Source organism: Toxorhynchites rutilus, chromosome 3, assembly GCF_029784135.1.
Source record: "Toxorhynchites rutilus septentrionalis strain SRP chromosome 3, ASM2978413v1, whole genome shotgun sequence".
Lineage (NCBI taxonomy): Eukaryota > Metazoa > Arthropoda > Insecta > Diptera > Culicidae > Toxorhynchites > Toxorhynchites rutilus.
Genome location: NC_073746.1, coordinates 39,230,650 through 39,244,349, shown reverse-complemented (window position 1 = coordinate 39,244,349; position 13,700 = coordinate 39,230,650). Strand labels below are relative to the sequence as shown.

The window sequence follows — 13,700 nt, the reverse complement described above, 5'->3', positions numbered from 1 at the left end:
ATTGCCGTTATATATATATATATATATATATATATATATATATATATATATATATATATATATATATATATATATATATATATATATATATATATATATATATATATAAGTTTTTGGGGCCGGAGAAGGTTTTCGTGACAGTTTGAGACCCCTCCCCCTCTCTCTGCTGCCATACAAATGAAACATTTTTGCATTACTCGAGAATTAATGAATCATATTATACCAAATTAGGCATATGTAAACTTTAGGGAGCAACATGTTTCTATGGTGGTTAGAAACCCCTCGCCCCTCCCTGAAAGGGGGCTGCCATACAAATGAAGCACAAATTTCTGCATTACTCGAGAATTAATCAAGCAAATGAAACCAAATTAGGCATATGGAGGTTTAAGGGTGCAATAAATAATTCTATGGTGGTTAGACACTCCACCTCCCCTCTATAAGAGGGGGCTGCCATACGAATCAAACACAAATCTCTGCATTACTCGAGAATTAATCAAGCAAATAAAACCAAATTTGGCATGTGGAGGTAATACGATGCAGTACGTGATTCTATGGTTGCTAGACACCATAGAATCGCTAGACACCAAAAAATCGTAAGCCGAATCAAATAATTTTCCTTTTTCTCTGTCATTGAATAGAACAAAGAAATAAACTTAGACCGTTTTCCCTTATATGGTCAATTAAAAAAATTAAACATGACATTTTAACTCTTTATTGTTCTTCCGAGAGTTCTTCTTAGTGCTATTCTAAAATAATACCCAAAGTGATAAACAAGCGAAGGAAACAAAATAATTTGGTAATCCTACGTCAATAATGCGATCGTGTCTTGAACATCGCCATTCCATTTTTTGAACCACTTGCCGACCGAACTTCGGTGCAAAGTTTTCAATGTGTCGTGAGCCTAGTTCATTTAGAGATGCGATAGATTCAAACGTATCTGTTTCGTTCATGATTGGATTGAACGGCAAACTTTTACTCATTATGGCAATTTACACCGCACAAGTTGAACCGATTTTTTCGAAGTTGAAACCTGTTTGCAGCATATACAAGTTTTGTCGGATTACTTTCAATAAAAAATAGAGATTCACACTGGATGTTTCGAAAAATGACATTTTTTTTGGATTGTACATTATTTCAACTCGTCCCGTAGAGCGAGGTAAGTCAGGAAGGGAGGAGGAGATGACTTGTTGAAACTTTTTGTGTTTAGAAATAAATCCAAATAAGTCTAAACATTTTTATGCAAGTTAGCATTTGTTACATGTTACGTAGGGAAAGGGGAGAACGGAACAGTGAAAAAAAATGCGTTACGTAATATTTTAACAACCATGGTTGCAAAAATATCAAAATTCAACTTGTCTCATGTCGGTGTATTCATAATTTACGTAGAACATACTAAGGAATCAAATATGAATAATTCAAATTTTTGACGTAGAACTACGTTTTTTAGGGAGGGTGCCAAATCAGAAAACAGGTCACGTTTTTATGAAATAAAGTTAACGTTAAGAACTATTGTCACTATGAACGAATTCTCATGATTTGCATACCAATCGAATCGGAATTTCTCTAGGATTTGTTTGATATTGGATTGGAAGAACTTCCTTTTTCCCATACATTTGTTCTGCCGATTTGTGTGCTAACCCTACCCATATTTCGAATGCTTATAACTCGAACATTTCTTAATAGATCGGAAAGATGTTTGTATCAATTGATAGGAAATATTTCTACGCGTCTATCATAATTAATAAAATGTTATTTTTCATGAGATGAACAATTGAAAAACTGTAAAATGTCAAGTGTTATCCAAACGCCCTAACTGCCAAGTTTTAATTGGCCCGATTTACGGTTTCCCCAACACAGACTTCAAAATTGATGTATCTGTGGAAATCCGCTTTGCAAATATACATGCAAGCCAGAAGTATTTTTGTTCCCACCGAGTTGTGTTTCCCTAACACGGACTTCAAAATTAATATGCCTGAGGGAATCGGCTTTGCAAATACAAATGCAAATACAAATGCAAATGCAAATACAATACAATTTTGTACTCGCTTGTCGTTGTGCAGACCGGAATATGTTCCCTAAAACGTACTTTTAAACTGAGAAGCCTGGGAAAATCCTCATTTCAGATACTAAAAGTGAATAAACTTTCGCGGTTCGAGAACTACATAAACATGAAACATGAGAATTCAGAGGGAAATGTAAAATACGTTCGTTTGACAATTCTTCTTTATGTTCGTTTGACAATTCTTCCGTTCACATATTTTGGTATCCATAATTTTGGAATATGGATATACACTGCATTTATTTAGATACAATGTATATTTCATGGAAGTATGCTTTCAAATCCCCGTAAGAAAGGCTTACTGTTACATGTTGTGGGGTTCGATTCCACCTCAAGCGGAATATGGGAGCATAAGTATTTATAGTTTGTGATCGATATCTGAGTGGGAATGAAATTCTGGTAAATGTCATATATTAATATATTGTATATTTTATACATAAATCTACAGTTTGGTAGAGTTGTCTATATTATTCTATATCAGTTTACCCGGCCAGGCCTACCAGTTTGAAATTGTTTTAATTTCAAATGAAACTTTTTACTACTTAAGTAGTAACAATAAAAAAACTGAAAAGCCGATCCATTCTAAAATAATATTCAAAGTGGTAAACAGGTGGATTCGTACGGCACCCACAGCAAAGTTTGAAAAATAGGCGATTTTTCACTGTTTTCTCAACTTATCACAGGGTTGAAAAAAAAACATGGGGTGAGTTAAAATGCTTGTAGGTCGATTATTAACGTTAAACATAGCAATACAACACACAAACTTTACTGCCCATGTTTGTATAGGAGACGTAAACGACAAAATGAACAAAATTGACTTTTTCGCTGTTTCGCATTCTACACAATGTAATACATTTGCTCAACATGCAAACAAACATTTTTTGTTCGAAAACATTTGAGCAATTTTGAAAAAAACCTTTCCGAAAAAACACTGTCCGCATAACAGACGTAGTTCCATACAGCTTTCATACATCGTTCGAAAATCAACAATTATCAGTATTATGTGTTATAAGCTAAATCTACATTTGAATCACATTCTTTGTAGAGCCCAAACATGTCTGTCACGATAGTGTCTTATTACTTAGTGTTCCCTAATAGATAAGAAACCATTGAAACGCTGCTTATATAATTACTATTTTCTGTACACGATGAACAAGAAGAAGCAATTGTGTTTTTTAATGTTATAAGTACCTAAATTTCTGCATTTCAATATTCAAGTAGATAATGAAACAATCAGATCAGTAGTAAAATTAAATAATATTGGTTACTCCTCGGATTCAACATTGAATTATTCCACATACTCAGCATTTACTCAAACCATTGGAGTAAGTCACTTCACCATCTTTATGCGAGTTAAATAACCACGGATGGTTCAGAGTTTTTAAAAAAGATCTTATTAGCTACGCTGATCGAATCAGACTAACTTTATTGATTCTAATATTTTCTCCCACACTCTATTCGACTGCCGTTATCGTGAAAACGTTCCGCTGACTCCGCATCACGCGATGATAGCTCTGCTCGCTGCGTTCGTTGTTGATATTATCGACGATGGTGATGTTTGGGAAGTCAGCAAATTCCAGCGATAGCTCGTTTGCTTACTCCTCCCGGCTTAGTGATGAGGCTCCAGGCAAATCACATCTGCAAACGTCAATCTTCTGATGGATTTGTCATCCAATATTGTTGGGGCGTCCTTCAATGAATCTTCATGTTGAATTTCGATTTTTGTCGATCTGTTGGATACCAGAATATAAAGTATAGCTATACTGTTGATGGTGAAGGGAAAAGTGATTCCTCCGAAAATGGTTATCTTTGGCCAGTGTAAACTATTTGTTTGTTATTTGATATTTTCCAGATCCTTTCTTGTTTCGAGATGCAATTCGTGTAAATGTTCAAGGCTCAAATTGATGATGAGGTGTTTCTGTTCCACAGAAATGCCTTCTAGCGGTATTTGTAAAGGAGTTTCTTCTAAATTTTGGATACTGCTGCTGTATGTGTTGTTGTCGATCGAAACATCACAATTTTCAAATGAAATGAAAAATGAACCTGATAAGTTTCTGTTGATGATCCCACAATTGGTTGTTAGTGAGAAATTTCTGTTGTAGCTTATGTTGAGGTTTTTGTTGTCTATAATAATGATTTCTTCTTGTATGGGGTCGAGAGTAAAGTTACAACTGGCTGGTTTTCCATTCAAAAGTTCTGAGATGCATGTTGATTTTTCTGGTATTATTTCGTCTATATTGAAGATTGTTGGATTCAAAGAATTGACGGCGTAGATCTCATTGCCGTGTGTCAGATAGTTTAGTTTCGTAATGTGGATTTGCCTTTGGTGATGATTGATTGGATAGATGTGAATTTTTGTAAATACTCTTCCGTCTAGCTTCGGAATTTTGATGAGCAGAGCTATTTCCTTGTTGTTGGTTTCCACTGATGATTCTGCATACGATAGTGCTTCGGTAATAGAATGGGTTTTTACATTTTCATCGTGTAATTTTTGAACTAGTGCTTGTATTTCTCCTGGACTTGGAATTTTTCTGTTTAGAATACCTATCTTTGCAAAACTTATGCTATCGATAATTTGTTCTAATTTATCAAGTAGATATTTCAAATTTAGGAATATATTGACTGACTGACTTTCATAAGATATCGAGTTAGACAATGATATGGCATGAGAGGTTTTAAGTACATTTTCTTTCATCTGTAGCTTTAGTTCTTTGTTGATTTTTACCTGTGCGTTGTTATTCTGGATGAGACTATTGAGTGAGGAGTTAATTATTCTTAAATCGTCAGCATCTGGGCTGCCTGCTACAAATTTCCATGCTGATCCTAAGCTATCCCATCGTTTGGCTTTTTTAGTTGAAATATTTCAGTGTTTTCAGCACATGATCAATCTGTTCAAATTCTTCTATGATTAATGTGGAAAATTGATTGGTTTCTATTTGATCAAACATGTTCCTCAAATTTTTTATGTGGTACTGATATGAACTGATATTGAAATGGTGAATATAGAGATGTGAATCAATTTTTACTCTTCCGGTTCCATAATCGAATGCCAGAATAGGTTGGTTTCTCAAGCTCCTGAGGGATATAGTTTGTTCGGTAACCCATCCTAACTGAAGTATCAAAAGTCCTAATCTGTAATGGAAATACAATGAATTAGATTTCTCTTATCTTGATATCGTTCTTATGAATTTTTCTTCCATCATCGGTTGTGACTGTGCTGTTATTAATTTTTGATATTTTTATTTTTTTGTATCTAGTTTTATGTTTCAACCTCTGTCTCGTTTTTTCAAAAGCTTCATTATTTTCTTTTGGATTTTTGATTTTCTTTGATTTATTGTGATAGTCGAGGTCTTGCTTCTGTTTCTTTTTCAGGTTTTCAAAGACTTTTTCAATAATTTCAGGTGTGTGGGAGGATGGAAGGATTGTTTCATATGGAGTGAATTTGGTTGTTGTGTGTATGGTAGAATTGTATTTATGGACGGACATGTGAAGGAGTTCAATGACAGGTTTAGTAGGATTTTCTGCTTTGGTGATTCGATACAATTCTAGAAGTGTTGAATGGAGCCGTTCAACTGTTCCATTCATCTCACTTCTACCAGTCGCTGTAATATAGGTGCTAATTCCATTACTGTTATAATAATTTACCAGGTCTCCGGTCATAAATGACTTCTCGCCGTCCATAACCAAGGTTTCTGGTGTTTATATTTTGAAAGGAGTTCTTTAAGAGCTGGAACTATATCAACTGCTGCTCGTGATTCAACGAACATAATTTGGGCGAATTTGGAGAATGTATCTATATAGGTGAGAAAATGTAGATTTTGGAGGAATAGTATGTCTACATGAGCAATCTGGAAAGGAGCGTTAGGTATTGGAGTTTTCTGAAGGGGGTATTTTATTGGATTTCTGTCGTATTTATTTTCATTGCAGATACGACAGTTGACGATAAAATCTCTCAATTTTTGATGAAGTTTTGGAAAGTAGAATTTCCGCATAATTTGTAGTTTATTTTCTTGAACACATCTATGAGCTCTCATGTGTTCGTTCCTTACAACGTCCCACTGCTTATCCTCATCCTGGATGTCTTCGAGCTGCTTTTGAGTAAATCGAATTTTTAACAGTCGTTGTTGGCCGAAGTGTTTTCTGTATGTTTCTTGAATTTTTCCCATTATGGTTTCATCTGTTAATAATCCATTTACCAAGCTAACGTTAAAATAATTTTTTAGAACCTGCAAGATAGAAGCTTCGTTAATGTCATTCATACTAATAGAAACTCTTGTATATGATTCGAAAGGATGTTCGACTCTTACTGAATTTGGACCTTTTTTAATAATTACTTGATGACGGAAAGCGTTAATTGGTACCTCTGTTGATATAATGTAGAAATCGTCACTGGTATTAGCAGAATGTTGAGTAACGGTCATAGAGCATACCATTCTACTCAATGCATCAGCAACAACATTAGTTTTTCCTGGTTTATATACTATTTCGTAATCGTGCTCTTCTAAGTGCGATTTCCATCTTTTGAGTTTGGCGTTCATATTCTTTGGTGAGAGTGCGAATGTGAGGGGCTGATGATCAGTAAGAATTTTAAATTTGGTTCCATAAAGATAATTTCTAAACGTCTGTAAGGCCCAATGAATTGCTAACATCTCCTTTTCAGGAACAGAGAATCTTTCTTCTGTCGCTGATAATGTTCTTGAAGCAAAATGTATCGGTTTGTCTTTACCTTTCTCGCCTTGAGATAGTACCGCTCCGATAGCAAAGTCTGAGGCGTCTGTTGTTAGTAGAAATGGTTTTTCGTAATCGTTAATATGCCAGATGATGAAAGTAAGTTTTTCATTTTATTAAAGCATTGTTTTTCAATATCGGAAAGATAGATTTTTCTGCTCGACATAGGGTTTCTCTCCCCTCGTAGAAGATTTGTTAGGGGTTTTGCGATTTTCGCAAAGTCCTTTACAAATCGACGGAAATAACCCATCATTCCAAGGAATCTCAGGTCTTTTATCGTCTTGGGTTCTGGAAATTTTTGAATCACTTCAATTTTTTTATTATTTGGTTTGATGCCTTCCGAACTGATTATGTATCCTAAGAATTCTACATCAGAATGTAAGAATTCGGATTTGTCCAATTGAATTTTGAAGTTCGCTTCATTTAATGTTTTTAGAATAATATTCAAATTCTTCAAATGTTCTTCGAGAGTTTTTCCGAAAACTATCACGTCATCAATGTAAACGTAACAGATCTTTCCTATGTGCTCTTGCAAGGCGCCCTTTGAAAAGTTGCAGGGGCGTTTTTAAGCCAAATGGCATTCTAGTGAACTCGTACTTGCCATTGTTTATAGAGAATGCTGTCTTTTGTATGTCATACTCTTTCATCCTGATCTGATGAAAGCCAGAGGCCAGATCAAGCGTGGAAAAATAGTTTTGGCCTTTAAGTTGATCGATTACGTAGCCAATTTCCGGCATAGGGTATCGATCTGATATTGTTTTTTCATTAATTTTCCTGTAATCAATGACCATTCTGAATTTTTTTTCTCCGGATGCATCTGTTTTTTTGGGAACCCCCAAACGGGGGCTGTCCAAGCTGAACGGGAAGGACGGATAATATCGTCATCAAGAAGCTTTTTTATTTGTTTGTTTGCCTCTTCTGTATATGCTGCTGGGTAAGGGTAAACTCTTTGGTGCACTGGAATATCGTCTGTAGTATTAATTGTGCATTCAATTTTTGTAGCATATGTAAGTTTTGAATTCGGCTCATGAAACACCGTTTTGTTGGCATTCAAAACTTCTTCCAATTTTTCCTTTTCTCCGAAGGTGAGATGAGAAATTCTAAATTTTTCTAAATTGTTCGTAGTTTGCTTCTGGGGGATGTACTCCTGTAGAGGGATTACTAAATTTTCAGAATTTCTAGTTAAAGTGAGAGTCATCCTATTCATGTCGATATTTGCATTGAGGGCTTTTAATATTCCCGTACCAATAATTCCATAGAAGAACGGATGGAATTTGTGAAGTAGGAATTGCGATTTGAAATTTATTTTTGGATAAAAGAAGTTTATGTCAATTGCCGATGTGGCATTGAAATTTCCATTAGCGCTCGCAATTTGATTTGCTGAAAAATCGTATGGTTTTGAAATGTTGTAACTCCATGCCAATTTAGGGTTGATTAAATTTATATTCGCTCCAGTGTCAATAAGGAAGGGAAAATTTCCGATAGTCGTTTTCAAATAGATAAATGGTAGAGCTGGTTTTACCAGCTTGGGTTCCATCCTAAAAAAATCGTTTCTTGGGTTGTATCGGGTTGTTCAATGTTCTCAGAGAATTCGATACTGTCATCGGGTATGTAGGAATCCTGATTAGTTTCGTATTCTTCAAACTGATATTCTGGATATTGTTCAACATTAGTCACATCATTGATATTTGTTTCGTTATCGGATGCTGTTCCTTCCATAGGATGTGCTTGCCTTTTGAAATTTTGTACTTGTAATGATGGGGGGTTCTGTCGTTTTATAGGGAATGATGGTCGGTTTCCGTAATTTAGCATTCGTGACCGAATACTTTGGTCTACTTCCATCGGCTCAGGTCTCGGGAGAGGTCTCGGTGGATGGTTGAAGGGATTTGGATTTTGTTGAAATCTGTTTTGGTACTGCAAAAATGGATTGGGATTTTGTTGGAATCGTGGTTGAGGTTGTAAAAATGGATTTGGATTACTTTTTTGGATAGGAGGAAAGGGATTCAAATCCTGTTGAGGATAAAGTGGTTGTTGGAAATTTCTCGGTGGCGGAGGAGGTAAGTTTTGATTACGAGGAGGAATTTTTGGCGGGAACCTGGGCATATCTAGCTCTCTGGGTTTTGGAACCTGATAATTAGAGAACTCATTTCTGAATGGGGCGCTTCTCGCATCCATATTGTAGTAATCAATACAGAATTGATATGCTTTTGCCAAATTTGTTGGTGTTGCAGTTTTCAACAATACATTAAGAGGCTTTTCCAGACCCCTAATAAAGGAATCCAATGCCTTTTCTCGATAATATGTAATATGTGAGATGGCATTCCGGCTCATTTTCTCGTCTGTTTGAATTTGAATGATTATAGAAGAGGGTAGTTCATTCACCCGACTATAATAACTGCTGAGACTTTCGGTCGGATTTTTTCTCACTGTAGTAAGCTCAACGTCTAAAGTTTTAATATCTCTTTTATCTCTGTAATAGAGTAACAGAGTTTCTTTGATATCATGCCAATCGTACGTGATGTTGTTCGCATTGAGGATATCTGCAGCCTCGCCGCGAATTTTACGTCTAACAGATTTTTCAATTATTGCTATCTGATCTGGTGTAGCAAATTTTATACGATAATAATTTATGATTTCTTCAACATCAGTGAGTCACGCCAATAGCTCCTGGGCTCTACCGTCAAAAGGCTGAAGATCTCTAAGAAGATCTGGCACCTTTCCTATTTCGTAGAATTGCTGATTTGTTAAATGGTTAGCTGCTGCTGGAGCAGCTGCAAATTCTGCAGGATTCATAATCTTGCCGAAATAAAAATCTAATCTACTCTTTTTAATTTTGATTTTTTTCTACTCTTTGTACCTCTTTTTACACTTATACACTTTTTCAATTATATTTTTTCAATGCACTCTATACACTTATTCTTGTTGAATTTTCACATGCAAAATAATAATAAAAGTTAACTTACGTAAAGGACCGTGTCCTAATTTCGGCCAGCATTGGTGACTGGACTTCTTTTTTTTTGTCCTTCGCTCTTGCGGGGGAGGTGAAAGCAGGCACTTCAAGCTGATCCGGTTTACCGTTGGCTACTTAGGGCTTTTGTGCCGATCGGAGATGATATCCCACGGTGTCTTTCACTTCGCTTCGTTAGTCCTTTGGCTCCTTGGACCAATTTTCACCACACTACACTACTTTTCAGGAATTTTAGAAAGCACTTATACAGTTCCCGCCGCGAAGGTCCCTATTCGGGCGCCAGTTAAATAACCACGGATGGTTCGGAGTTTTTAAAAAAGATCTTATTAGCTACGCTGATCGAATCAGACTAACTTTATTGATTCTAATATTTTCTCCCACACTCTATTCGACTGCCGTTATCGTGACAACGTTCTGCTGACTCCGCATCGCGCGATGATAGCTCTGCTCGCTGCGTTCGTTGTTGATATTATCGACGATGGTGATGTTTTTTGAAGTCAGCAAATTCCAGCGATAGCTCGTTTGCTAACTTGCGATTGATCGTGATATAGGTGAATTATGTTGCTAAAATTACCAACATTGCAGATTGACTTCACAAATTCAATTGATTGAAAAAACACGATCCTGCTGTTCTTATCATATCCCAGAGTATTCTTCAGGAAAAAAGTACTATCATAGACTCGCAACAAATCAAGAGCACCTTTTCCAGACATTTCACCGACGGAGACGTTTTGACTATTATCGAAATTGTAAATACTAACGCTACAAACAGAGCAACCTGGTGATCACGTCTAACTATGCGGACAAATGCTCATTGAAACGATTGATTGTCCGCATAAATAGACGCAAGTGTTTTCCAAATGGAAAAAAATATGTTATATTCCGCAAAATCGCCTAGGCCCTCTTTTTGCCGATATCTTTCAACTGGACAAATCATTTCATCGGAAATTTGCATGGTTATGCTTGTAGGCCAAAAAACAACAAAAATGCGTTTTCCCAACACTAATGGTGTTGTCGATTACGACTCCTATGCAATCATGGGCAGTTCATACATACATATTTTCACCATAACTAGTGAAATAGAACACATCTCTTATTTTTCGATTATTAGTTACATAAAAAATTCTCAGCTTTCAAGAAAAAATATAGAAAATATACTGCCCTTGATCCCGAGACATGTTATCAAGCACATAATTCCCAAGCCATCGTTTTTTTTCGATTTTCAGTGTCCGTAGATCTAAGATCTTTTATTAATATATCGTGTCTTGCAGATTGTTTTCCACAATAGAGATTGGCAATCGCTAACATCCCACGTCGATCCGGGATGTTTGCGCCCGCGTTATGGGGGTAATCTGGACGCACCGGACTATGATGGTCGATTAATTGGTGAATTGCTTACATTGTACCAGAAGGAGTATGAAAGTAAGTCACAAATATATTAGGTTGAAGAGAAAGAAATTCATTATTGTTGCATTAAATTCAAAACTTCATAATGACTCTTTCATAGAAGTCTTGGTCCATATTAGTTTTGCAATGCAAAAAAGGTGTTAATCGCTTAGTGCCTGGTTCTGACTATTGTTTCTGGCGAGTTACTATAGATGTGTTGTCCAGATGGAGCACAACCCTCTTCTATTGGCCAGTTCTGGCCGTTTGTGGTCAATCGCTAGCTTCAAATGGTCAAGTTGTTGCTATAGGGAAGCAACTCATAATGTCATAGGGAAGCAACTCATAATAAATGATTCATTCAAGTTCCACCAAATACACAGTAGTCCCTTCCTGGCCGTTAGTCTTGATTTGGTCACTATTTGAGCTGCTTCACCACACTTCGAAATAGATCGTTCTTACACAATGTTCCCGTATGTGACCCATTTTTTATCCTCAGTCACTATCCGTTTAAGAAATAGGTCGAATAGGTCGATAGGGAAAAGGCTTCGCAGTTGGGAATACGATCCATCATGTTTTTTTGTGGCAATTTGTGTGGCACCCAAACAGCGATCTCCTTTTTGAATCCAGCTTCTGGGAGAGGCATTTTGAAGCTATCTCTAAAACATCATTTGAATTTCATGCAAAAATAATGATTTTTTCCCCCCACCTAATATTTCTTTGAGAACCCTGAGTAACTGATTTTCTATTTCTTTACAGGTGCCAACTCTTACGGGTATCCCAAAAAATCTTAACAGATTCTCTGAATGTCTCTTCTCTCCATATCTGTAAGCTCTAACCTAATGTGATAATTTTAAACGGGTTTTGGAATCTTTATCAGCTTTACACACCGTGAAATTATCGACACTCGAAACGTTATTTTATTACCAATTAATATAAGTTCTAGTTCGAAGCGAAATAAAATTGCTCAACAAATGAGTCATTCGGCCGGTATCTTCCTTTCTTCCGAACAATCCAACCGCTCGCAATTTGAATAGATAACCAAAGTCAGTGTCCGTAACAGAGGCAGAAATTGGCGGTAGACATAACATGTTCCTCCTGGAAGCAACCCCACCCACATGATTAACAATATTCTTCCACAGGCCGCTGCGCGGGAAGAGCTCACCTGCATATGTGTAGAGGGAAAAGGTGTTTTATGACTCTTCAGAATCATTACGGTAAACACATCTGCTACTAAGCGGAGAAGAAACGAAAAAAAGAATGGTGCGCCCGCCACGTGCTCGCGGACAAGCGAATAGCAAAACGACTGCCCTCAGGAAAGGTGTTATCAATTACCGGTATTACAACCTCTACCAGCAGTTTTTTTTTCGGTATCGCTTTCGGTGCTCCAAAGTTAGAATCCTTTATTCCTTCTTTTAAGTTTTTTTTGTTTTCATTTTTTTCACCTTCAGAAGCGGGCGGCGGTTCTGACCAAATTGTAGTTCGATCCAATTGTTTGTGACTGTCGTTCGTCAAAAGTGTTTTGCATGCTGTAGCGAATGGATGCTCATCAGGATTCCACGCCGCGGTGTTGATAGTTTTGACCGAACAATGCAAGATCTTTACGAGTGCTATTTTTATACGTATTGCAACCCAACAGGAGCAGATAACGGAAATGATGGGTTCTACGATCGATGCCAACATAATCTTTTGCGCCAGGAGAACTTTCCGAAGAAAACACAGTGGAAAGACTGTCAGAGTGATTTTGTTAGTGGCGAAGAATTTGAATTGGGTGATGAAGAATCGTTCGACGAGTGGATTGATACTTGTGGCAGGGAAAGCGAGCGAGGTGTTATCAATGGATACCATAGAATCATTCCTGGAAGAGCTGAATTGGACGAGTTGAATTTATTCCAGTATTGTGGAAAGGAGGGTAAGGAAATTCAATCCATTCTGGCTTTTTCTGCCCAATATTAACAAATTGTTATTAAGTAATTCAAAGCAAAAATGTGCAAAAAGAACTGCGATTTTCTTTTTGTGAGATACATTATCTTCTCAATATTGTTTATATAGGAAACTTTCTAGCATTAACTCTTATTCAAATTATCGAAATATATTTTTTCTATAAATTCCTGGAACTGTGAGAAAATAAATCCAGTGTGTGATTCTTGAAGTAAAATATTGAAAAAAAAATACCTTGAATCACGAATCTAAATTCATCAGTTTCCTATAATTCGATTTTTTTTTATCTTTTCGTTTGAACCGTGAAATTTGAGGAACAAATTCCAATTCAATGATTTGATGTTACTTTTCAAATGATGGTTTTTCAGACGCTCAAAAGACTTCCCGGGAAAATATTTTGCGTAGATTGATAGATGATATCCATGTTTTAGATCTGTCATAATCAGGGCCCGAAATCTTCGAAGATGGAAATTGAAGACCGACTCTAGTCTCAGTACCTTCGCTTCGACTAGAACTGCTTCGGCAGTCGCCGTCAACAAAAAGTGAATTGACTAGAAAATGAATTGACTAGTGTTGACTAGCGAGGATGACTGAATACACATCTGCCTCTTCATTCAACTG

The 13,700-nt window shown here is 36.5% G+C and overlaps 2 protein-coding genes across 2 annotated transcripts in view; both read left to right on the top strand.

Moving 5' to 3' along the window:
- LOC129775800 (alpha-tocopherol transfer protein-like) overlaps positions 1–12,116 on the top strand; it is a 38,655-nt gene extending 26,539 nt beyond the window's left edge. The window contains exons 5-6 of the mRNA XM_055780902.1: positions 11,027–11,177; positions 11,898–12,116. Coding sequence (XP_055636877.1) covers positions 11,027–11,177; positions 11,898–11,932 — 186 coding nt within the window. The 3' untranslated portion in view covers positions 11,933–12,116. The remainder of the gene's footprint in view (positions 1–11,026; positions 11,178–11,897) is intronic.
- A 561-nt stretch (positions 12,117–12,677) lies between these two features.
- The window catches only part of LOC129780495 (uncharacterized), a 39,488-nt gene continuing 38,465 nt past the window's right edge, over positions 12,678–13,700 (top strand). Inside the window, exon 1 of the mRNA XM_055788819.1 lies at positions 12,678–13,050. Within this exon, the coding sequence (XP_055644794.1) occupies positions 12,681–13,050 (370 nt within the window). The 5' untranslated portion in view covers positions 12,678–12,680. The remainder of the gene's footprint in view (positions 13,051–13,700) is intronic.